The sequence below is a fragment of the Cyanistes caeruleus genome, chromosome 9, assembly GCF_971803275.1.
Source record: "Cyanistes caeruleus chromosome 9, bCyaCae1.hap1.1, whole genome shotgun sequence".
Taxonomy (NCBI): Eukaryota; Metazoa; Chordata; class Aves; order Passeriformes; family Paridae; genus Cyanistes; species Cyanistes caeruleus.
Window position 1 is genome coordinate 13,114,461 of NC_141709.1, and position 24,096 is coordinate 13,138,556.

The following is a 24,096-nucleotide window of genomic DNA, read 5'->3' on the forward strand; positions in this document are numbered from 1 at the left end:
TTACTTTCTGAATTCTTGGATAATTTTTTTGTTGTTGTTGTTCATCACTCTGACTTTCACTTAAGGCTATCATAGCCTGGGTCTCAAGGCCAGAAAAGTTTACAGGCTGCACCTCTCCTGTACTCAATGCTGTACCCCTTGTACCCAAGGATACGATATATTTACACCTAACAATGTCTTCTGGTTCCCACGCAGCCATCATACAGGAATCTATAAAACATGGACTTACATCTGCTGGTAAGTAACAGTTTTCTAACTGTTTTGAAGATTCTGTATAAATATATTAGATTTGTGGGTATCCAAACTGAAAAAAATCATTACAATTGGGTGAGCCCATGAGTAATTTGCACATTTATTTAGGCTAGAAACAATTTTACAATACCTTAAAAAATATAAAATATAGCAAAAATATAAGAAAATTAATAGTAATAAAAATAATAGTAAAAATATAAGAAAACAGATGATAATCCAGAGAGTAATAATTTTCTCTAGAGATACAATTATCAAATATTTATTATTTAATAATTAACAGTATCTTTATTATGATTGATAACAACTGTGAAATTGTGTGTGTGCATATAGAAACATTTGCAAAAATTAGATTTAAATTGCTTCTGGCATGATAATTCATGTTGAAGAAAACCTCAGGAATGGTTTTGTGTCTTTTCAGTAATACTGTAGTTTCTGTCAAATGCAGATTCTTTCTTACAGCTAAAAATTAAGGTATGTCATTCAGTGGGAGTGGGCTGGATAATACAGAAGTCAGTTAAGACTTCAGAGCAGCAAAGAAGTGAATACCTTCAGTAGCATATGGAAACAGCACCCACTCCCTTTCAGAAAGCCGTCAGGCACAGGTTGCTCTGGCTTGCAGGCACAAAGGGCATTGCACAGCCAGCTGTCCCAGCTTGTCCCAGGCTGTGGCTGAGTCCCAGTGGGTGCATGTCCCCACCACCTCCCTGCCCTTCACACATTTCCTGTCTCAGGCCATTCTGTCTCTCACCACACACCTGGAGCAAGGTGTCTTTGCCAGGGCGAACATCCCCTGTCCCACCAGGCTGTCTCCAGGCTGAAACTGGGGCCAAGCAGGGCTGCAGAAGGCTTACCAAGGGAAACCTCTCCTTCATGGAGTAGATGGTGCTTCACAAGCCAGCACAGCAGCATTGCAAGTTCCACAGCCCAAGGTTTTGCAAGGTTGTGGCTCAGCACAGCAGTTCCTGGCAGAGATGAAAGAAGGGATCTTTGTCCCACAAGTGGAATCAGGGCACGCTTTCCTCCTTTTGGCCGAAAGTGCGTCATCACAGTTCACCCTGATGCTGGGTGTGATGTGGGCACCTTGCCATCCAGGGAAGCTTTGGGACCATGATGATGGAGGGTGCAGCACCAGCTGCAGGAAATAGCCTCAAACAAACTGATCTTTATCTTCTGGGTGGAGCTGCTGCTTCTCCCAAGGAAGGACTCCAATCTTGGACCCAACCATCTTTCAGCCAGGTGTCCCATCAGAGTCTCCATGCTTCTCTACAGGTATGGGGTGCTCCTCTGCACAGCTCTGCCCCCAGAAATATATGGAAAAATGGTGGCAAGCCCAGCTTGCCCTCCAGGTCTTTAACTGTTACTCCTTCTGGTTTGCACAGAAGAACCCTCTGGATCCCTCTCCTGAGAAATAGTAAAATAACTATTCATTTCATGTATCTGAATAGTGGTCACTGAGAAAAGGTTTCTTAAGGTGAAAGGATAAAACCCTAGGAGAAGGGGAAAATAAGACACTCACCTGGGATATTTAGACCAATTAAATGCCATTTTCATGGTTCAGAAGACTGGCAGGTCTCGATTCCCAAAATCAGGTGGATATGAGAAAACAGATTGCTACAGAGAGTAGCAGAGACTCTTGTCACAATACCACTTATACTTGTGCTGTGTCACAAATATACCAAGACAGATTCACAAAGCATGGTCCAGAAATAAGCAGGCCTAAATCTTGTGAAACTTTCCAAAATCCTCTGTACTCTGAGTCAGGGGAAGGATTCTCTCCTTCTGTGACACTACTCAGCCAGAACCCATGGTAAGCTCCCTGAAAAGCTCACCTAACTCAGCCTTGTGAACTGATCACCACATACCTGTAAGGGTTAATTGGAACCTGCCACCAACCTGACGGCCTCTGCTCGCAGCTGGGGGAACCAAATAGGAAGGAGCCAGATTCTGTTCTTATTTGCACTGGGGAGTGATTTTTTAGGAGAAAAAGCTGTCCTCCCAGGGTATAAGTACAGTCAGCAGCAGGGTCATGTGCTCATAAGAGTAAATCCTATCCCTAGATTTTTGCTTTTGTCCAGTCACGCCTGGCATCTCCTTCACTTTTTTCTTTCTAACCAAGGCAGAGTGGGTGGGCTTGTGAGAGGCTGTCTCAGCCTCTGCAGCTCAGCCCAGCAGCCCCTCGGGCCAGGGACACTTGCTGCTTCCCACCACAGAGGCTGAGTTGTCCTCGTCAGGGAGCACCTGCTTTGCTGGATGCACTCTGCACATTCCCCCATCTGGCAATAAGTTAGTTTTTGCTATAAACCACTGGCATGTCACAGCTTCCTCCCAGCAATGAAGGCATCTTCCAGCTCCCATGAATGCAAATCAGACTCTACTGATATAAATAGCAGTGGATCTCTCCCTTGGAGAGCAAACACAACCAGCCTGGAAGCTGGAGTGTGAATGGGCACTACTGGTTGTTGACACCTGCTTTTAGTCATATGATCAAAGAGGCAACTAGAATTCACAAAACCTTAATAGTACATCCTATCTTCCGGATGAATGAACACCATATGAACTTATAAATGTTTTTATGGAAGTGCCATGATTGTTTTCTTCTATCAGATTCTGAAGCAATACAAAGATACTTGACTAGTTTTATTTTTCCTGTAATCAGCCTCTTGTCTTAGTGTCATCAGGGACACTATGCAATTTTTATAAGCATTAGCTATGATTATTTAACAGAAATAACTATTTAATTAACAAAAAAAAAATGGTTATATAAGAGGAAGAATAATCTACTTGTAGTTTTCAACTGTGACATTTTTCAGCTTGTAGAATGTCCTCAGGCAATTAACAGTATTGAAATCGGGGTTCATGAGTTTGGTGAAGTTAGTTTTTATGTTTAGTAGTAATAGGAATAGTAGCATTTTAATATGATTAACAAAGACAGCATATGCTATCTTTAAAAGTTTGGATCAGGATTTTGGCCAGCATTTATGCAGGCATAACTTTCACAGAACTGAACAGTTTGAGCTGTGTGAGGGCTGTAAGACATGCCATAGGTTATTTTCTTGTTTCAGTCGACTTTTGCTGTTACTCTTTACATTTATCAATTTCCTTCCCACTTTTCATGTCTTCATTTACTTATACTGCAAATGAGCTTCCTACAAAAGGGGCAGTATTTACATTTACATCTAATTTTTTCTGTTAGTCTGATTTTCAATACCAAAATACATGAGGCAAAGGAAAGATTATGCCTGTGGTCTTCTGAGGGAGATCTCCACTACTGACAAAATGCCTTAAGCTACTTGTCTTTGTGGGTAATTTAAAGGTCAGCTCTCAATATATATATATATTTAGGGTGAAAATGAAGAATTGTCTGCAGGAGTTGTGTGTGTCTGTCTTGTGGGGAAACTCATTAAAACTTCTCCTGGCAGATCATTATTAATGCCTAGAGTTTACTCATATATTACATGAGTACATATATATATTATATCTATATGCAACCTTATATATTAATACATATTAATACATTCTTATGTGCAATGAAAAGAAATGCATATGTACAGAATCCTTATAAAGATTTCTCAGGGTAAACTATGCCTAGTTTATCTTTTCATAGTTTATGATTTTACATTATGTTATTATGGACAAATCTTGGGACAGATAGATATGTACAAGCGTGAACTTTTTTCATTATAAAGATCAGCTATAAAAATTATTTTTAAATAAAGTTTTCCAAGCTTTGAAACATGAGGGGAGGGAAAAAGCAGACCTAAACCATCTCTTTTTTTCCACCAGCATACCAAGGTCAGTTGCCTCAGCAAAAGAAATTTCATTTTTAAGCCTGTCTGTGCAGGATGGAAATCAATTATCTCTTATGATACAGAGACCGGCACTCAGCCCTGACAGAAGCCTTGCGGTATATACAAATATATTTGGAGTTCTATTTCCAGACTAAGCTCCAGCTTTTTAACTAGACGTTCCACACTCGGCTCCAAAAGGCTAGCAGAGACAGAAACAAAGTAGCCTGGGCAGAAAGTAATTATCGGTGCTGGGAGGGGGCGGTGGGCTGGTCGGGCAGCGCCTGGTCCCGCTGCTGGCGGGCGGGCACGGAAAGGAGCCCGGCTGCTGGGCCCGGCTGCTGGGCCCGGCTGCTGGGCCCGGCTGCTGGGCCCGGCTGCTGGGCCCGGCTGCTGGGCTCGGCTGCTGGGCTCGGCTGCTGGGCTCGGCTGCTGGGCTCGGCTGCTGGGCCCGGCTGCTGGGCTCGGCTGCTGGGCCCGGCTGCTGGGCTCGGCTGCTGGGCTCGGCTGCTGGGCCCGGCTGCTGGGCTCGGCTGCTGGGCTCGGCTGCTGGGCTCGGCTGCTGGGCTCGGCTGCTGGGCTCGGCTGCTGGGCCCGGCTGCTGGACTCGGCTGCTGGGCTCGCTCCCCGCCTGAGGCTGCGGGGGAAGCCGCGGCCCCCGCGGCAGCCGGCGGCGAGCAGAGCCAGCGCCGCTCTCCGTCGCGCCATTAGCGGCAACAGGTCCAGGCAGTGCAGAACTAGAAGGCGTTTCCCATACAGAATTCATGTGATTTCGGGGCCGGAGGAAAGGGGGAAATTTCTAACAGAGTACCTGCTTGTAAAACTGGATCTTTCTAAGGGCTGAAGGAAAAAGACTCCCGTGTGCTGCTGGTGGGAGCGATCCAGGGAAGCCCTGACGCCAGCTCTGGGCACGGCGCACCCCGTCCCCAAAGGCGCCAGGATGCCTTAGCCCCTCCATGCCCTCCAGTTAGCTCAGCAGAAAGTCTGTCGGAAAGCTGCCCTGCAGCAAGGAGAGCCCGGCCGTCCCTGCCCACACGCGAGGGAGCGCACCCCGAGCGGGCAATGCTCACCGGGGCACGGCGAGGCCCCGAGCCGGACGGGACGGAGCACACGGCGGCGGGACGCAGTTACGACACCTCACTGATGACTCACTTACCAATAAAAGAAAGGCAATCAGAGCGATGCTTTACCTCCCACTTGGCCCTGCTCACTCCTCTCTCCGGAGTCTCTTGTCATTCTGCATCACGCTGCTGCCAGGTGCTCATAACAGAGCAGTGCATGCCGGCGGGCAGCAGGAGCTTGGCCGAGCTTGAAAAACAGCCCCTCGGTCAATATCTGACCGATTGGAATTGGCTCTCTTCTCTGTGCCGGACCAGAGAGGAACGACGTCTCCGTAAAGCAAAAATGAATGATTAGTTGCATAAAAGAAAGGCAACAAACACAGACGTGAACCTTTGTGGCGTGCGTTTTACTACAAAACCTTACTACTTTCACTCTGTTCTGCCAACAGTGGATCAAAAACAAACCAAACAAAAAAAACACAAACAAACAAACAAACAAAAATAGGGGAAGTGTATTTTTGTGTTTGGGGTAGATTGATTTTGTAAATTAGGGATTTTTGTTCTGGGTTGTTTGTTGCATTGTTTTTTCTTTCTAGAGGGGACGGTTTCTTTCCCAAAGCCTGAGTTGGAGGCACTAGCAATCTCCATTTAATGAATCCCTAGAAATTGAATGTCATATCGCCTCGGCAAAATGATGAGAGAAGACCGTTGGCTACGGAATTTGGAAGGTTTTGAGGTACCCTGTGCTTTGTACTGTAGAGGTGATGGAGAGGAGAGGAGAGGAGAGGAGAGGAGAGGAGAGGAGAGGAGAGGAGAGGAGAGGAGAGGAGAGGAGAGGAGAGGAGAGGAGAGGAGAGGAGAGGAGAGGAGAGGAGAGGAGAGGAGAGGAGAGGAGAGGAGAGGAGAGGAGAGGAGAGGAGAGGAGAGGAGAGGAGAGGAGAGGAGAGGAGAGGAGAGGAGAGGAGAGGAGAGGAGAGGAGAGGAGAGGAGAGGAGAGGAGAGCTATATTTGACTATATTTTTCCTGGTGTAAATAGTCTCGTAAAACTGGGCGTGACAGGTGTGTGAGGTCAAGCAGCAAAATCGCATTCTGAACTTTTCCAGCTGCACAGGGATCCCGTGCCTGTCGCACGCTGCCTTCTCTTCCACTGCGTGCCCGTGGCAGTGACAGCCTGTGCCCGAGGCTGAGTCGCTGTGCCGAGGACAGGATGCGTGATGCTGACTCCCTCCCCGAGCCTGGCTGAAGCCACTGCTTACATTGACTGATGGCTGAGAGCGGGTCCGCGCTGGTGGGAAACGGGAATGTTCAGCGGGAGAGAAAGGGAGACAGGATGCGGATTTCTCTCCTTATATACTTCCATTTAAGTCTTTTTGATCGGTTTTGGATTTAGAGTCCCCAGTGGAAGAGTTTCAGTCCTCCGCTCATTTGCTTCTGGGAAGTTTTTCTTCAACATCTACCTTCCCCCCCTCCCCGCTCCATCCACCCCACCAACAAAACGCACTTTCCCTGCTTTGCTGGGAAGGTAAATCAAACCTTCTCCGAGCCACCTTTCGACACAAAGCTCGAAGAGAGCATGCTATTTGTTTCTCATCGAGCAGACCACTCCAAGTTGGAAATATCTCTGCTTAGGGAAAAAGTCTTTGAAATTTGCTCAGGTTCTGTAGCTTCTTGGAAGCTGTAAGCAATTGGAGCTTGCCTTGAAATATCATCACACAGAAGCCTCTACCCTGGAAACAAAGAGGTGGAAAAGCTTCAGATTATTTAACATTAGAGAGTGAGGGTTTTTTTAATGTAAATGTACATACATTTAAATAGGGAAGTATAAAGTATTCCAGGTCTTGCTCTTATACTAATCAAGGCTGCTGGAAGCTCCCCGAGCCATCATCTTTTATAATTATAATTACACACGTCAATCAAGACCTTCAGGCAAAGTCAGAACAAGACAGGCAAACTCAGGAGAGAAATCGCATTAAAAAGAAAAAAAAAAAAAAAAAAAAGAAAAAGTTTGGAGAACTTGGTAAGGAATGGAGAAGAGACTAGAAGAAAGGGTAATTAAGGTTGCTCAAGGCAATCATGAGAGCTAGAACTCCATGTTAAATTACATGTAGCCACAAGGGACCAGGTATCATTTATAATACCTACTGCCCTAAACTGTTTCTTCGGAGAAATGTGGATGTGTAATAACCACTCCAAAGTATTTTCATCCATAGCGATAGCTTGCCGAGTGACTTTGCCACGTACGCTCGGAACTCAATGCAAACAATTCCCTGGCAGAATGACATTAAGCCCCCGAGTAGGAGTGAAGAGCCTGGGGGCCGGTGCTGAGGCCGTGCCCGCGGTGTGCTGTCCAGGGACAGCCGGCCCTGCTCGGGCCACCCGCCTGCTGGGCCACTTGGCCGAGGTGCCCGCGGGGGCCGCAGCCCGCCTCACCCCGGCAGCGCTCGGGCTGCTTTCGCCTGTCCTGTCCGGATGCGGTGTTTCCTTTCCCGGCTTTTCCCCAAAACGCGGCCGCCTTCCCGGAGCAGCAGTAACGAGAGCGGCAGCACGGAGCGCCCGTCGGGGCGTCGCCAAGCGCCGTCACCTGCGGCGAGCGGGAGAGAAGGGACCGGCTGTCCCCGATGAAGCCCAGCGGGCTGCAGGACCCAGGTCTGCAGGTGTCCTGATGGTCTGCTGTAAATGCGCTTGGAGCTGTGCTCTGACGACTCTTCTCCCGCGGGGAAGGGCTGCGAGGAGGCGCCGCTCGTGTGCGGGCCGCCCCCGAGGCGCTGTGGCCGCCCGTCGGGCCCAGGCGGCCCGGCCGCAGGCTCACAGGGCCGGAGGGCCGCGGTCCCTCCGCGCCGCGGAGACCCCGGAGCCGCAGCGCTCACAGCGGGCGCCCCGGGGAGGCAGCGGAATCGCTGCTGTGCTGTTGTCGCCGTCAGTGTTGAGCCGCCTGGGCTCAGCGCAAGGCGATGCTACACGGTGGCGCCTTACAGAGGGATTGTTTGTAACCAATGCACCTGGGAATAACTTCCCAAGGGCCGAGACAGGGTCTCAACCCGAGCTGCTTCTGCCTAGAAACGGGGTCATTCTCTCTAGATGGTTTCCAGTCAACCCGTCTTAGCCATCGAGCTTCTCACTCCCGCATCTTGCCATATTGCTGTCCTAAAACTTACTCGCAGACGACCTGTTTAATTGTGAAATCATAACTTGAGAAATAACGTATTGGAATCGTTCTCCCGCTAGCGCTCCTGCCCGAAGGGGAATGGCGAAAGGTGAGAATGGAAGGAGACAGAGAGGTCCGGGCCTCTCTGAGCGTTGGATCCATCCCCCAAATATCAAACGCCGCACAGAGAAGGAAAAAAACTTTTTACTCCGGCGGTGCTGGTTTTGGGTTGGCTAGGAATCTGCGTTGAGTTAGCAGAGGTCTCCCAGCTACCGGATGCAAAAAGTTAAGAGCACAGTCGAGTCCGCTTTGTGCATGTGGAGCGCTTGTCTCGGCGCGGGCTCACCTGCGACCATCGGCACTACTGAGTAAGTTCCAGCTACCGCCAGTTTTCACTATCGCTCTCCCAGCCGATGGGAAATGCAATACTCCGCGATGCAACACTTCCGTGCCCCACTTTCCATAGGAAGCAGTTTTCACCTCCGAACGTTTTCAGCTCTTAATATATACAACATTTTATACTATATATTAAAGAGTCAGGGGAGTACGGGAAACCGAGCGCTCCGACAAGAGGCTCGGATGCTTTCCAAGGTACAAATACATCACTCATCCCACACCACCAAACCTATGCGGCGTGGTAGGAACGGCGTGGAACCCCCGGACCCTGCCGGAGAGAGAGGCGTAAAGGCCAAGGAAGGCAGGCAGACCTCCGGCCGCACTCGCCGGGCTGCCGGCACCCAGCCGCCCCCGGAGCCCCCGCAACTCCGCCGCGGGACCGCTCGGCTCTCGCAGCTGAGGCACACACTTGCGAGAAACGAGTTCTTTGGGACAATTTTGGAAAATAGTGCCGCTTGCTGCACTGTAAGCCGGGGAATAGGAGCTCAAGCGATGGCTCTGCCAGGGCTTTGGCTTTTGTGCAAACGATGCAACTGGCACTGAGCGATTTCCCAAGAAGTTTGTGAAATGGATACCCAATAAGCCTGAGCAGGTACAGCGAGCTCCAACGCTGTTCCCGCTTGCTTGTTTCAGACTCCAGGGCTGCGCGGAGGTAACGCGGCTGCAAGGACAGGGGTTTCCGCTGTCCACCCCCGCCCGCCCAGAGGGAAGGCGAGGGCCGGGGTCCCCGCAGCCGCTGCTGGCCGGGCTGAGGCATTGCCCCACCGGCCCCAGGAGAGACGGCGTGGCTGCCCACTGGCAAAGAGGCACGGCCGCTGAAGGAGCTTGGCGGGGCTTGTGGCCCGTCGGGCTCCGCTGGGGCAGCGAGAGGAGGCAACAGCCCAGACCCTCACACCGCAGCCCCGTTTAAGAACCGGGTAGGGGGTGACTGCGCTGGGCCACTGTGTGTGCTCCGTGCGTGTGTGCGCGCTGGGGGTGTTGCTCATCCCGCCTCTGTCTTATTGGCTGCAGCGACCGTGTCGGGGCCCCCCTTCGCCAGAGACCTCGCTCCCTGCAGCCCCCGGACTCCGGGAGCGCCTCCCCGCGGGTCCGGGGCTAGAGGTCCCGACTCGGCACCTCCGCACTTGTACCAGGGGGAAAAGGGGGAGGAGGAGGGGGAGGGGAAGGAGGAGGAGGAGGAGGAGGGGGACGGGGGTGGGAACCCTGTCCAGCAGCACCAGCGGCGGCAGAGTGCTCCTGTGCACTGTGCCGCTACGCATGGATCGGAGAGCCGGGCTGCCGCCGTGCTGAACCCCGGGCGGAGCTGCTGCGGGCTCCCGGGGTTTCTCCTTCCTCCCCGGCACCCCCGGTCTTCCTCCTCCACCTTCTCTCTCCTCCGCTCCCCGCCGCCTGCTGCCCGACTACCGCTCCGCGGCTCCCCTAGCCGCGGGCACCCGGCGGCTCCTCCCGGCGGCCGGGGCCGCTCGGTGCTCCCGCTGCAGCTGGGCAAGGGCTGGCGTGGAGCAGAGGGAGGGAAAAACAGGAAGAGGGGGAAGAGGCAGCAGCCGCCGAGTGCCCCTTGCTCCAGCTAAATCTGTGCTGCCGTGTCCAGGTGCTGGTGTCGCGGACGGACACGGAGCCCCCAGCCCGGCCCGCAGCCGCCTTGTCATGCTACCCAAAGTGGAAACGGAGGCCCTCGGACTCGCCCGGTCGAATGGGGAACAGGGGCAGATGCCGGAAAACATGCAAGGTAAGGGGGGAAGATGCAGGGCGCTCCCCCTCCGCGCACGCTCGGGTTTCCCTCGGCAAAGCGCCCCTACGTCCTGCCAAAAAAGTTTGCGGCATTTGCTTGCGACCTGTCCCGTCACCGCCCGCTCCACGCCCCGTCGAGCCCTTGCCTTCGCGGGCCAGCTTTCAGAGTGGCTCGAGCGGGTACCGATGGCCGGGGTGCCAGGGCCGAGGTGACAAGGCCCTGCTCAGAAGGTGCGAACGGGGCCGAGGAGCCGCCAAGCATCCCCCCCGGCGCAAGCGTACCCGGGGGTGCAGGCGTCTCGTCGGACGCTGCCCGGCCCCGCTGCAGATCCGGGGGATCTCGGTCTAATCCCCGTTCCACGCAAAACTGCCTCGACGTTTATGGCAGGTGAAGTTACGTGTGGAAGTTCTGGCGAACACCCCGCGTGTCACGCACCGTCCCGAAACGGGACCCGAGGGCTCTGTCCCACGGCTGTGGCGCCCACAGGTACCGTGCAGGTGGCAGCGGCGGTGTCGCGAAACTTCGTAGGAGAGAGCTCTGACTCCATGGCGGATTTGCGGGGTACCCAGGAAGGCAGAGAGATGTCCGAGCTGGGATGGCGCTGGAAACATTTGTGTGGGGTGGCGGGACCGAACTGTTCTGGGTTCCTCGCTCGGGGCCGGCGTGGTGCGCGGAGAGAGGCGGTGCAGACCCCGCCGAGGGTCGGCTCCCAGCCCTGGAGCCGGCAACCCGGTTTGTCCGCCACGCCCGGCGCGACTTTCCCGGGGAAGAAACTCCCATCCCGGCTGCTCTTTAGAAATTATCCCCTCTCCTCTAGGGAGCCTGCTGGGAAGTAGGGCAGGGTGGGCTGGGGGCTTCGGAGGTGCTGGGGGCGACCCGACAACCCCGTTCGTCTCCTGTAGAGGAGGTTCCGTGCAAGGGCGCGGTGCTCGGAAAACCCCTGCTTTCCCACGTTCTCCTACGGGGAGGGAAACTTCGTCCCAGCGCCGGACACAGGAGCCGCGACCGCGGGAGCAGAGGGGAGGGCCGGGCCCTCCTCCTCCTCCGCCTGCGGCCGCCCCGTGTCCGCCCCACGCCGCTGACAGGCGGCGATCCCCGGCCGTGCCGGGGCGGCTCAGGAAGCGTTTCGGCGGCAGTGTGACGGCGGGATAATGCCCCCGCGCTCCCCGGGAGCTCCCTCGAGCCCCGGGGTGAAACCCCTTGCCTTGGTAAGCCGGGCGGCCGGGCCGGGGGCTTCGGGCGGAGTCTGACCGCCCCGGTGCCCCCGAACGGTGGCAGCCGCAGAGTTAAAGACAAAGAGGCAACATCCTAAGCAGTCCAGCGGCGATGCCCAACGCGTCTCGCCATGTTCCGGAGTCCTCCGCTGCCACAGTGCTTGCCGAACAGGTCGGAGGTTTAGCGGCAGGGCTAAACGGGAAGGAAAGCGGCCCTGCACTGAGCAGCAGGGTTTCTTAGGAGTAACCGCAGCCGCTGACTGCGCTCCTTGCGGGGGGAGCCCCGCTCGAGTGGGCACGCTCCGTGCTTTCATTCAGAGTATTTTAGCACCCCGTTCTCTCCTGACCACCGGCTTCTCCCCGCCTTTTCCCCGAGCGGCAGAAACTTCGGGCGGCCCCGGCGTGCAGGTTTCACGCCAGCCCCGGTAGCGGGGGACGCCGGGTCTGCCGGCCGGGCAGACCCTTGAGCGCATCCCCGAGCACGGCGGTCCCGGTTCGTGTCCCTGTGCCGACACGGGCACAGCTGAAAAGCGTCTCCCCCGTGGGCCCGGAGCTGCTGGCTGCGACAGCCGGGGGTGCCAGCACGCAGGGGTGGCGGTCTGCCCGACACCACGGGCTTGGGAGGCGCGGAGGACGTCGTTTTAAGTGGTTTTGCGAGTAACTTGGATATCACACGGTGCAAAAGTGCTGGGTCTGTGAGATACGGGTTTAGTCTAGGTAAAAATTTGCGGGCTGATATTGAAAGAAAACTTTAAGGGAGAATAACTACTTTCAATACAGAAGTGACAATATTTTCGTTCAGCTTTTTTAAAGCTTGCCCCGATCATTTTCGGATTCAATTTATTCTTTAAGTTTGTGATTCCATAAAATAAGGACTAGGCTAAAGGTGATCTATAAGTATAAACATTCAGGAAATTAAAACATAGATGCTGATGCGTTTTATTACACTTGCTAAGTACCATGCAGATTTGATGATGATGGGAAGTTGCATGTCTTCATGCAATTTGTCTTTTTAAATAAAACTTTTTTTCTCCCTATTTTCAGTGGTGTGCTTGTTTAAGTAAGTTTCCTCTCTAGATGAGAAAGTTGCAGAATATTTGAATTAGTAATGTAAATTCTAATTGAATATGCTATTTCTTCTTTCTGCCAGTGTCTCAGTTTAAAATGGTGAATTACTCTTACGATGAAGACCTTGAAGAGCTGTGTCCAGTCTGTGGAGACAAAGTGTCTGGGTACCATTATGGACTTCTCACCTGTGAAAGCTGCAAGGTTCTGTGCTAATTACTACATAAAAACACAAGTACAGCAAAAATGTTTCAAATATAAGCAGAAAAAAATGATCATTAAATAAACCAGATGTATAATATTTTGGGTTTTTTTTATATGTTTCTTAATACATTCACATAAAATAATTAACCATCAAAAAGCTTTAGGACATAGAAGTCTCTGAGAGAGAGATCTGCACAAATGCAAACAACTTGGACTATTTTGCATTGTAGTTTTGTCATTGTTTTTTAGAATTTTGCTGTCATTATGTAGTTCTGAGAACAACTTTCATTGCTAACTGTGCTAAATATTTGTTTTAGTTGATTTATATTACTTTTTCTGGAGGATAAAGTAGGAAGATTATCCTTAATGCAGATTAGCTTTGCAAAGTCTAATGCAGCTTTCTTAAGATTTTTATTTTCATCCTTCAATATTGCAATGTAGATTTATGTGATTATAATGACCATGCATTTTTTTCATGCAAACTGTAACTTTCAGAGTTCACTTGACACACAAAGTCAAGTAACCAATTAACATATAGAAAGATGAATATACCTGTGTTATTTTGTTGTGCTATAAGGTTTAAGTAATTGTGAATTTATGACAAGTTAGATTTTTCATGTAAAAATTTTTGAAGGTTTTTTTACTGTTATTTAAGCAGTGCACTGTAAGTGAAGATCCTTTGCAAGAATAATACCATTTAAAACACTTAGTTGCATGGAAAAATTAACTTAGTCCACTATATTTTTACTAAAAAAATAAGCAACAAGAAGTGAATGACGAGCACTTACTATGCCTCCAGCATGCCCCACTAGGAAGTAAGATAGCCAGAGGTACTCTGTACTTTTCTTATCTTTGCAACAACATTCCTGCTTATTTCATGTAAAACTACTTTAAAGGAAGACTTTAATAATTCTGCAATGATTAAAGAATACAAAAGGAAGCAGTCAGTGTCACTATTTCTGCCACTGGTGTTAGAAGCACAGAAGGCTACAGCCTCGCTAAAGTCTCAGCAAGCTTTGACATCAAGTCTATAAAACATAGCACTAACACAAGAAAATGTCCTCTGGAATTTGGTGGCTTTCTCCTGGGTTCAGCTGACTAACTTTAAATAAACTATGTAACATTGTAAGTGCTTGAATGGCATCTGAAATTTATCTGAAAATTATCTTACAATGATTTCCATAAAATGCTGAAACACACGTTCAAGCAAAACAGGCTAATTTTTGTGTCTATCATACAGGGATTCTTTAAGCGAACAGTCCAGAATAACAAAAGGTACACATGTATAGAAAATCAGAATTGCCAGATTGACAAAACACAGCGAAAACGATGTCCTTACTGTCGATTTCAAAAATGTCTAAGTGTTGGAATGAAATTGGAAGGTAAGAGCTATAGTCTTGCTGGTATCTTCAACTATATTATGAAATTATAGGATAAGATATTAATGCACTGTATTTTATATTTAAAAGTTATATAGCTATGGCTTTGAAATTATAATAAAAGGTTATACTTTGTATGGTCAGTGAAATTGTTGCTTTATAAAAAAAGTCTTATAAGTAAATGGTAGATCACTACCATTTAGGAACCAGTCAAAATCATAATCCATTTTGTCACGTAACTATATAGCTTGATATTTTATGCTTTTAAAGTTCCTGAATTCCTGGGTGTAGATTGAATAGTTTTGCAGCTTTTAAAAAATACTTAATTTAGATTAAACATAAAATTTGTAACAAGTGTCCAAATTAGAAAAAAAAATTACTCTTTTGCTATGAAGAGTGATCTGATTTTATTTGTATTTTATCTAGGATTTTTTTGGTTTTGGTTTTTTTATGTATGTTCTTCTGACAACAAGAATACAAAGAAATAGATAAGGGTTTTTCTCACACTGACTCGCCTTTGAGATTAGGAACCAAATAATCTCTGATGTTGTGTCCAATATTTTTTGTGATGCTACACCTGCAAGGCTATTGCAATTGAAAGAAGATAAGGCGTGTTAAAATGCACTTTTTGACTTCAGTTCACTTTCTCATCTACAGAGAACAATAAAAAGTGTACAATACCTTTAAGATAACCAAATGCAAAAATAGAATCAACTTGAATTTGTGAATCATAAATGGTTCATTCTAACTTTGATATATAAAATCTTAAAATTCAGATTTTGGAGCAGATGACATTTTTTCCTTGACCAAGGACAAGCTCCTAAATTCCTTACTGTTACAACTGTATGAAATGACATTCACCCTAGATGCTTAACCAGAAAAAATCAGGCCAAGTGGGAAAACTACAAGCCATGAAGGGAACCAGAAAGGATAAGAGCCAGTCAACAAGCTCTGGCAAAGGGAAGCTGTTTATATAAATGCAGATAAACAGAAACATCAGCCTCCTGCTGTTTCAATAGTGTTGTATTTTCTCACAAAACTGAACTAGCACTGACACACTGCTAAACATCTAACTAAACATCTTGCATCATTGCATGTGCTTCCAAATTCAAATAATACAATTACAGGACATGTGGAATCCTTTTGTCTTTTTTTGGCATTAAGAAGAAGGATAAAATACTTTCTTTTAACTCCCCTCACTTGCTGACAATGATACAAGACCAAATTTTGTCTTCTGTCATTACACAAAGTTCGCCTTAAATTTAAGTAGTGCTTATACAAAAGCACTTGCTAATCCAATTTGGCTCATGGTTTTTAATTGCAGAGTATCTGTGAGGATACTGTGTATACAGATTTAAAATTAATTACATTTACTAGTGATGTAATTAATTTCATGCATTTTGTTTAAAGTCAACATTCAGCAGTAATATTGACAGCTCATTTTTCCTACAAATTCAACTTCTTTTTCGCTGTTTAGAAAATTGGAAGAACATGTTTTCTTAATTGTAAATACTTGTGACATTTATATGTGTATTTCCCTGATAGTGATACATATAGCCTTAAAAGTCTAGTTCATAAATTACCATGGACCAAAAAAATCATTAAACATTAAAGTCCTTACGATAAGGTACAGTATTATGCGTATCTAGCATTCATAATAAATTTTTAATGTCCTACTAATCCCTAAGATAAAAAGCTCAAGAACTTAACCTCCAGCAATCTCAGCAGTCTCAATGTGTCACCAGGCTGTCAAAGGTTCCTCTTTCAGTCTAATTGCCATTGGGCAAGGTGGGCTTGGTGAAAGTCTTCAATAGTCCACTACATATATCCCATGGTGACAGACACTGTGGTGACAGAGACCACCAGTATGACTCCCAAGGCAGCTGTTGAGTAGGATTTGTTTTAATTATTTCTAATTCCAGAGATATTATGAGCCAGAACAGTGTCAACAGTTTCTGTTTCACTTCTATTTGCCATGTAGAAGGCAGCAAGCTGACAGCTTTCTCTACACACATTCCAACTGCAGCTAAACATTTCCACAGAACTCAGCTAACTAGAAATCTCAAAGTTTTACACCAAGCTGGATAGAATAGTCAAAAGGAAATGCTTCCTTTTTGCCAAGAGAAATGTATTCCTCTTTGTGACTACTGAACATTTCACAATTTACATTTCAGATGTTTTGCTGTGGTGGAAGGCAGTAATGGAATGATTATAATGAGACAATGTGGTCTGCTGGATACGTCTCAGACAAATTCCGGACTTCAGCCCTTGTTTCTTAATGACATAGTAGCTTGATATAGACCCATATGTACATTGAGATTTCCACATGATCCCATAGCAGGTGTGAAATTCCTGTAGCCATCCATTGTGTTTGTCCCCGTGTCCTAATCAATGTACAGAAAAGTCCTTCTTTGCTAGTAATATATGCATGTGATTTAAATCACATTTAAATCACTAGGAAAAAGTGACATTTGTTAAGTCAAAATAAATACTTTCCTTAGGAATAAAAGTGCAAGTCTGAATTTGGGGAAAAAAAAAATACTTACATTTTTACATTTCTACTCTTTCCTAATATATGCTTGATTAAGAATGTTAATTCCAAGTGTTAATAATGATTTACTTCATTCTTTCCCATGACAGCTGTGCGAGCTGACCGAATGCGTGGCGGTCGAAACAAGTTTGGACCAATGTACAAGAGAGACAGGGCATTGAAGCAGCAGAAGAAAGCTCTTATCCGAGCAAATGGACTGAAACTGGAGGCCATGACTCAGGTGATCCAAGCAATGCCAACCGACCTGACAATATCCTCTGCAATCCAGAACATCCATTCAGCTTCTAAAGGCCTACCTCTGAACCATACTGCCTTGCCTCCTACAGACTATGACAGGAGTCCCTTCGTGACTTCTCCCATCAGCATGACAATGCCACCCCACGGCAGTTTGCAAGGCTACCAAACCTATGGCCATTTTCCAAGCCGTGCTATCAAGTCCGAGTACCCTGACCCTTACACTAGCTCACCAGAGTCAATAATGGGCTACTCATACATGGATAGTTATCAAACAAGCTCACCAGCAAGTATCCCACATCTGATATTGGAACTCCTGAAATGTGAGCCTGATGAGCCGCAAGTCCAAGCTAAAATCATGGCGTATCTGCAGCAAGAGCAAGCCAACAGAAGCAAACATGAGAAGCTCAACACATTCGGGCTTATGTGTAAAATGGCTGACCAAACTCTCTTCTCCATTGTTGAGTGGGCTAGGAGTAGCATCTTCTTTAGAGAACTTAAGGTAGGTAAAAATTTTATATATTATAATTTAGCCAAGAAAAAAATACTATTTCTTACAATCTTGTACTTCAAGCAGGAAAGCATGGGTTTTGTTTTCTCCCCCCCAAGCACCTCATTCTTTATTTATTTGGCTTGAAGTAGGCAGACTATTAAAAGGAGAAACTTGCCAATGACTTTTACTGGAGCCTGTAATGTGCTGTAGCAAAGAGATTCAATATTCAGTTCAGCTTTTCTCTACTTTATTTATCACAACTATTGTTAACATCCATAGGGCCTCACATAATTCTACTCCTTCCTTGTCAGCATTGCTCACTCTCTGGCTTGTACTCAGGGTTGTAAGCACACCTGTTACACCATTCCACATTGATTTATGTAATTATTTTATTACCTTATTTAGCATATGGGGGAATGCCATTTCTGTCCACCTCCATTCACCCATGATATAAGCTCATATTTGGAATATTCTCAATGGGATATTATTTTATTCATTCCTGTGTGTCTAATTAACCTCACAGGCTGAAACCTAAGCAGGATATACACAGAACAGAAAGCAAGGAGGAAGTAGATACCTCAAGGACTCCTTTTGGTTCTGATCATCATTGATACACGGGGGATTCCTTTAGTCTAGGCTGTTACAATGACCTCTAGGCTCTTATATTTTGCTGGAGCACTGAGGAAATCATCATGCACTGCTTTCTGGTGGACAGAAATTTCCCCATTTACATTTTTCAGACTTATTGTTAAAGCAACTTTGTGGTCTGTTATGAACAGGTCTGAAATTTCAAATCTGAAATTTTAAGCCAGAAATTTGAAATCAGATAATAGATATGAACTGCAGTTTTAAACCACTGTCTTGATACAGAAATTAGCTCTGGAAAGAATAACCTTCAGTCTCAAAAAAACCCTCAAAATGGTGAACTCAACTCACTTCTGAATTTCCCTGTTACATTGCTAGTTACTGTGTCTGCTATAGAGAGATGTTTTTGCCATGAGTACTTGCTACCGAAATCTGTAAAGTTTTGTGACCGCCCATAATTTCTGACTACTTTCAAGCTAAGAGAATATAACTCAGCTTCCAAATATAAAAATTACTTTAGGATTTCACTGAGAATTGAATCTACATGAGTTAAGAGCACAAAAGTGAGATCCATTGAAAAGCTGCACTCAAAGAGCTGGCTGCAACAGTATGTCTGTCATGACCATAAGGACATGGACACATAACATAAAGACAGATTACAAGAAAAGCAAGATATATATGCTGTATATGCAACTCCAGCTTCTCTACATTTTTTTGTGAGAATTATTGCAGGAGTCATTGAAAGCTCGGTCTATTCAAAGAGAAAGAAGAGAGGAAGTTTACTCAGAGAGGAAAACCAAAATGCATTAAAGAGAGGAAAAGACTGTCACATTTGCTATCTCAGTTGTATACAATTTTTTAGTCAGCTATAAGTCACACTACTCATTTTAAATCATTTAAATTTTGAAATTGAGACCACGTTATATTTCCAATAGACTATGTGGTAATTATCTGAGACCAGATCTTTCTATCCATACACTTTAGTCTAGAGTAAAGTACTCTAGAGTTAAATATTACTGTCTTGCATATACCTTTCAGCGTAAAAATTTTGAAGTTTGCCAAAAACCTGCCTGAAAATTACATTTATGATTAAAGTGACAAATTTTATAAGTATTCAACATGCTATTCTGGGAACAGTTTTAAAAATGGCCTTCACCTCCAACCTCAGCCTGGATTATATTCTTCAACCAACCTGTGTTTATTAGTATGGACACAAAAGATGCAGAAATTTGTTTATAAAAATGCTGACCAACTTCTCCTGGTTCTGGATGTATTATACATTACTATGTACACACACTTCTGGAAATACATATATCTAAAAGTTTGCTACATAGAGCCTTTGGCTTATGAACTGATTTTCACACATTTTTAAGAAGGCATTGCTTTCACCTTAGTGCTTTGTACCCTTTGTATCATGGAAGTTTTGAGGTCAGACAGTTTCATATCTTCTGGCATAGCCAGATAATTTTTTTAATCTGGACAAGATCAACAAAATTGCACAGCATTCCAGAACAATAACAACTCATTCAGAAATCCATCCACATCCAAAATTTAGGGACCAGATTATACACAATGCTAAGAATTTAAAGCTTTTCAATTTCAAAAGCATGCTAGATCAGACCCTAGTTTTTTATCATCACTGGGTAACAACATTTCCCTTTTCAGCTGAGAGGACAAGAACAATACTAAACAACAGATTTCCAAACCTTTCCCGAATGTATCTCCCTTCTATCCATCCATGATTTCAGGTTCTTCTGATCAAGGTAGCAAAAGGATCTATTTCAGACTGCTCCACAGGACATGAGTACCTGTGGGAGAGGGTAAAAAAAAAGCCGCCTAAGGATATGACACATTTTAAATGCAGAAGGAAGGGGAGGCAATTGTGATAAAGATGCAATTAGATTTTCAGAACAGCTAGCTTTGTTTCCTATCTATCCACAGCTGAGAAATATGTATTTGCTCAAAAAGATATTTTACTCATATTCCTACCTGTCTCAACAGCTGAATATTGAGATGACTTTCAGATAAGACAGGTGCATTTGCAGATCTCTGGGACTAAAATTTTAAATTACTCAAATAATTAAATAGTACAAAATTATAAATGTGGTTTATATGCAATTCATCTGGGCTTTGTCTTGATGAGCGATGTCTCACACAACTGGCTGTGAGTTACAGGCAGAAAGTTTACAATTATTTACTGTATCTTTTCACTGCATTCTAAATTTTGTCTTACACTCTTGTCTCTTCAATTAATATAAAGGAGCAATCTTTTTCCTTTCTGCTAAATTTAGAGATTTGTAGTTAGCAGAATTCAGGGGAAAGATATGATAAAAAATTCAGTCAATCAGTGGTTTAGGCCACATTTACCCTAGAGATAATAACAAAAACCCACCACTGAGCTACAGCTTTTAAGTTTTCTTTATTTCTTTCTTTTTGACTGCAGATTTGTGGGGATTTTTAAGAAATCTCAAATGAAAAAAAAATATGTTTTAAAACTTTGTTTTCTGAAGCTTTTACCAGTTTAAGCTTATCATAATATTCTCACTTGTTGATCTACAAATTTTCATTGCCTCTTTTGGAATGTGTTACACATTTAAGGATGTAAAAGGGAAAAATATTGACTGCAGAGAACTACCCACAGCATGGCACTACATTTGAATATGACCTGTGTATGGATTTGAGTATGTAATTTAAGGGTAATGTTCACACTTGCTGAGGAGCAGATCCTGTCATCTTCATGTATGATATCAGAAACTAATGGAAAAAATAAAGAAGCCAACTAGTCAAGATTAATAATAATGTCAGAGTAAGATCCAAAGCAGCCAATTACAACCCAGTAAATTTGAAATTTAACACCTGCTAAAATCTCAAATATCCCTATATGTCTTGTGAAGTCAGAATACTTTGCAAGGAATAATTAAGTGATAAATTCTGGGTGTTGATGTTCGGCATTACTTTTTTATCCATAATGAGATATATTGTTATTTGGTTCTTTATACACAGATGAAATAATATAGAGGTAACATCCCAAGAGACTCGGGATAATGTAATAGTAATACTAATAGCAATAGCAATAGTAATAGTAATAGTAATTAATAATAATGGTAATAATAGTAATAGTAATCATAATAGTAATAGTAATGAGGGCCTTTGTTTGCTATTCTGGAGTTGTTGAAAGCTCAGTAAATATAAAAGTAAGATATATCGATCTTATCCTCAGCTAAGAAAACTCAGGAATGCCCTGGGGATGCTAGATTTGTCACCAGCTGTCTTATTCAGGTGAAAGGTCTTTGTACAAAGCTAAAAAGAAAATATTGCAAGAGTTTCTAGGGTCCAAAGGCTGCCTGGCCCCAAGGAAGGATACAGACAGCTTCTCTGGACTGGTCTTTCCTCATCAACCCACATCAGGGAAAATTCAAAGACTGCTTCCAGAGCTAACTATTCCTGAAGCCATAAAAGAAAGCATTCTCTGTCTGGAGCAGGAGAAACACAGGACCTGCATTGTAGAACAATCCTCAGGATACTTTCTTCTGGCTGAGAATCAGAAAAAATCTACTATATGTTAATAGTTACAGAAAAGGCACTAAAAGAATGGTGACTCACAAAAAAACTACCTTGCCTCATTTGGCTATTTTACTAAGGATGTCATAGGTCAAAGTACCATGTGAGCACAAACCTTGTAGTGAATGATTTCAGGAAGCACCAGTGCATTTCATGGTAAAGAAGCTCATCCTACAATTATTCACTGAGTTTGTGAATTTAGACCATTCATTGATAGCAGCCTGTATCAGTCCCGAGCCAGATTTCTTGCTCTAAGTATAAATTTGCTCATGCTTACATTAGCTGTGGCCTTCAAAGAAACTATGGTTTAATTACATATCTCCAAAGGAACCTGTCTATAGAACTTGAACTGTACATTTTATCACAGATATTTTTGAAGCTCATAAACTAACAAAGGCTTAGCTTTGGGTTACATATTCCCCAGAAGTGCAACTATATTATCAGAGTTTCAACTTATTTCTGTAAGTGCAAACTTAATGTGAATAGGATTAACAGAACTGCTGGAAACTCTTAATTTCTTCTGTGTAATCCATTTTGATAGATGTAATAATGTAATACTCTACATACCAGTTTAATTTCAAATTTCAGTCCATATGTAGCTAATTATCAAGAAATGCATAGAAAATAAGGAATTGCAGTACAGAAATCCAATTGTTAATGGAATTAGCACAGAATAGCAAAAAAATAGGTTTGGGTTTTGCTGGGTTTTTTGGTGGACTTTCTTTCATTTTTTTTGGTTGGTTGGTTGGGGGTTTTTGTTCGGGTTTTTTGTTGTCTGTTTTTGTTGGGGTTTTTTGTTTTGTTTTTTGGGTTTTGGTGGGTTTTTTGAGAAAAAGATCAGCACTGAAATACCTTAAAATTTTTCTAAATGATGAAAGGTTGATATATTAGTAAGACTTAAGTAATCAAGTGCAATTTGATAACTTGAAGTACTTTTGGACTTTGTAGCGTGTGTTTATCAGGACAGGAAATGCAACTCACATAGCTGATGAAATAAAATTTCTGCAGTGTTCTTTCAGTCAGGGAAGCTGCCAGAAACTGGGGTGCAGGACTACACTTGATATCAGCAATCAGATTAGTTAATACATTGTTAGGTGTAACTGCTGATTTTTAGTCTGGCTTCAGTGTATCTGAATCTAAGCAAATTATTCCTCAAACACTTAAAAATGTGGAATACATTTTTAGAATAAACTTCATATGAAGTTCTGGCTCTTGTCTGGACAAAGGCTGTGACTAAACACTGTATTTCAGCATCCAGGCATAAATTGTGATTTAGCAGCCTTTCTAAACAGTTTGTTCAGTGCTGGCATGTGTTTTAGGCATAAAGAGAAAGATGACATTCTATTTTGCCCTTCCATGTCAGAGCTGGTACTTTAGTTTCACTCTGGTGTAGGATGTTATTACCCCTGATAGCAGGAGACTGAGTTTAGTCTCTCTGGATTTAGTAATTTTCTATCTAATACCCAGTTAAGCATCATGCTGTGACTAAGAACCATGTTCTGTGTAGGTTTTTTTGGAAGTACTGCCACTTCTGCACCTGAATGCACCTGCCCCCATTCACCAGCAAAGTTATCCACGTCGCTGTGAACAGCAGTGGTGAAGTAACAAAGTTTTGTTACTCACGGAGAAAATTTGAGCAAGTAACAATTCAAAAAGCTGCTAGCCCCTAAGAAGAGATGTAATAAATAGCCTGACATATGGACACAAGGAATCACATAGCTACAGCCCCTCTTGCTACAAGTACTGAAGCAGACACTGAGTTAATCTGAGTTTGAGGTATTGGTTTCACAAAACAGAAGTTTAATATTACAGTTTAATTGTTTTCTTTCAAATTGTAAACTTCCAATTTGACAATTGCCAGCAGTGACATAGAAAGATTACTTGGGTGTGTTAGTAAATGCACATCACATTGCTGTAGGGCAAGATGAAAAAACAGCGCTCTTTAGATCTTGCATGCTGTGAGTGGTCCAAAGGGACGTTAAAGTTAACTTCTACAATAACTGCTGCATTAAGAAACTGAACAGGAAATGCTCAGCCATGTTGACAGTCTGTTGTATTTTCAGACAATTTTTAGCTGTAATTTTCTGCTGTGAAGGCCCGATCGTTTTGCCAAATGATGGAGAGCTTTACACATTGAAAATTAAACAATTCCGTTGTCTTGGAAAAATCAGATATATTTCCTGATTTCACTTAGTAAGGTCACATTTTTATTGTCAGAACGACAGATCTTCGCTTGCAAAGATCTCCAGTTTTTTGCAAGTTTTTGCCCCCCTCAAAAAATAAATCCCAAAAAAGAGCTGGTTTTCCATCTGCAAATTATGTCATTTTGTATAACCAGGCTGTAGCTCTTACTGCAGGAAGAGAACTTGTTTCATTCTGATCCAGACTTTTTGTATGGTACCTGTATCATTCAGAACCAGCACTTGTATACAATACCTG

General features: G+C 44.7%; 1 protein-coding gene and 2 long non-coding RNA genes across 8 annotated transcripts in view; 1 reads left to right on the plus strand and 2 right to left on the minus strand.

The window, feature by feature from the left end:
• Positions 1-24,096, minus strand: part of LOC111932469 (uncharacterized) — a 102,962-nt gene that overhangs the window by 77,631 nt on the left and 1,235 nt on the right. For 2 of the 3 annotated variants that reach the window (XR_015290341.1, XR_015290340.1), the window contains exon 2: positions 19,803-19,904. This is a non-coding gene — a long non-coding RNA (uncharacterized LOC111932469). Of the gene's footprint in view, positions 1-12,500; positions 14,819-17,302; positions 17,386-19,802; positions 19,905-24,096 lie in introns of those variants that run through there. The other variant, XR_002866287.2, reaches the window with a different exon arrangement.
• Positions 63-24,096, plus strand: part of NR5A2 (nuclear receptor subfamily 5 group A member 2) — an 88,419-nt gene continuing 64,385 nt past the window's right edge. The window contains exons 1-5 of one of the 4 annotated variants that reach the window (XM_086901526.1): positions 63-237; positions 10,231-10,368; positions 12,736-12,854; positions 14,095-14,236; positions 16,874-17,520. In XM_086901526.1, coding sequence (XP_086757652.1) covers positions 174-237; positions 10,231-10,368; positions 12,736-12,854; positions 14,095-14,236; positions 16,874-17,520 — 1,110 coding nt within the window. In that variant the 5' untranslated portion in view covers positions 63-173. Of the gene's footprint in view, positions 238-9,640; positions 9,741-10,230; positions 10,369-10,496; positions 10,858-12,735; positions 12,855-14,094; positions 14,237-16,873; positions 17,521-24,096 lie in introns of those variants that run through there. The other 3 variants (XM_086901523.1, XM_086901525.1, XM_086901522.1) reach the window with 3 other exon arrangements.
• LOC147651607 (uncharacterized) lies at positions 339-5,098 on the minus strand. The gene is made up of 3 exons (XR_015290345.1): positions 4,849-5,098; positions 1,769-1,863; positions 339-1,653 (listed from the first exon to the last, which is right to left on the minus strand). It is a non-coding gene; the product is annotated as an uncharacterized LOC147651607 (long non-coding RNA).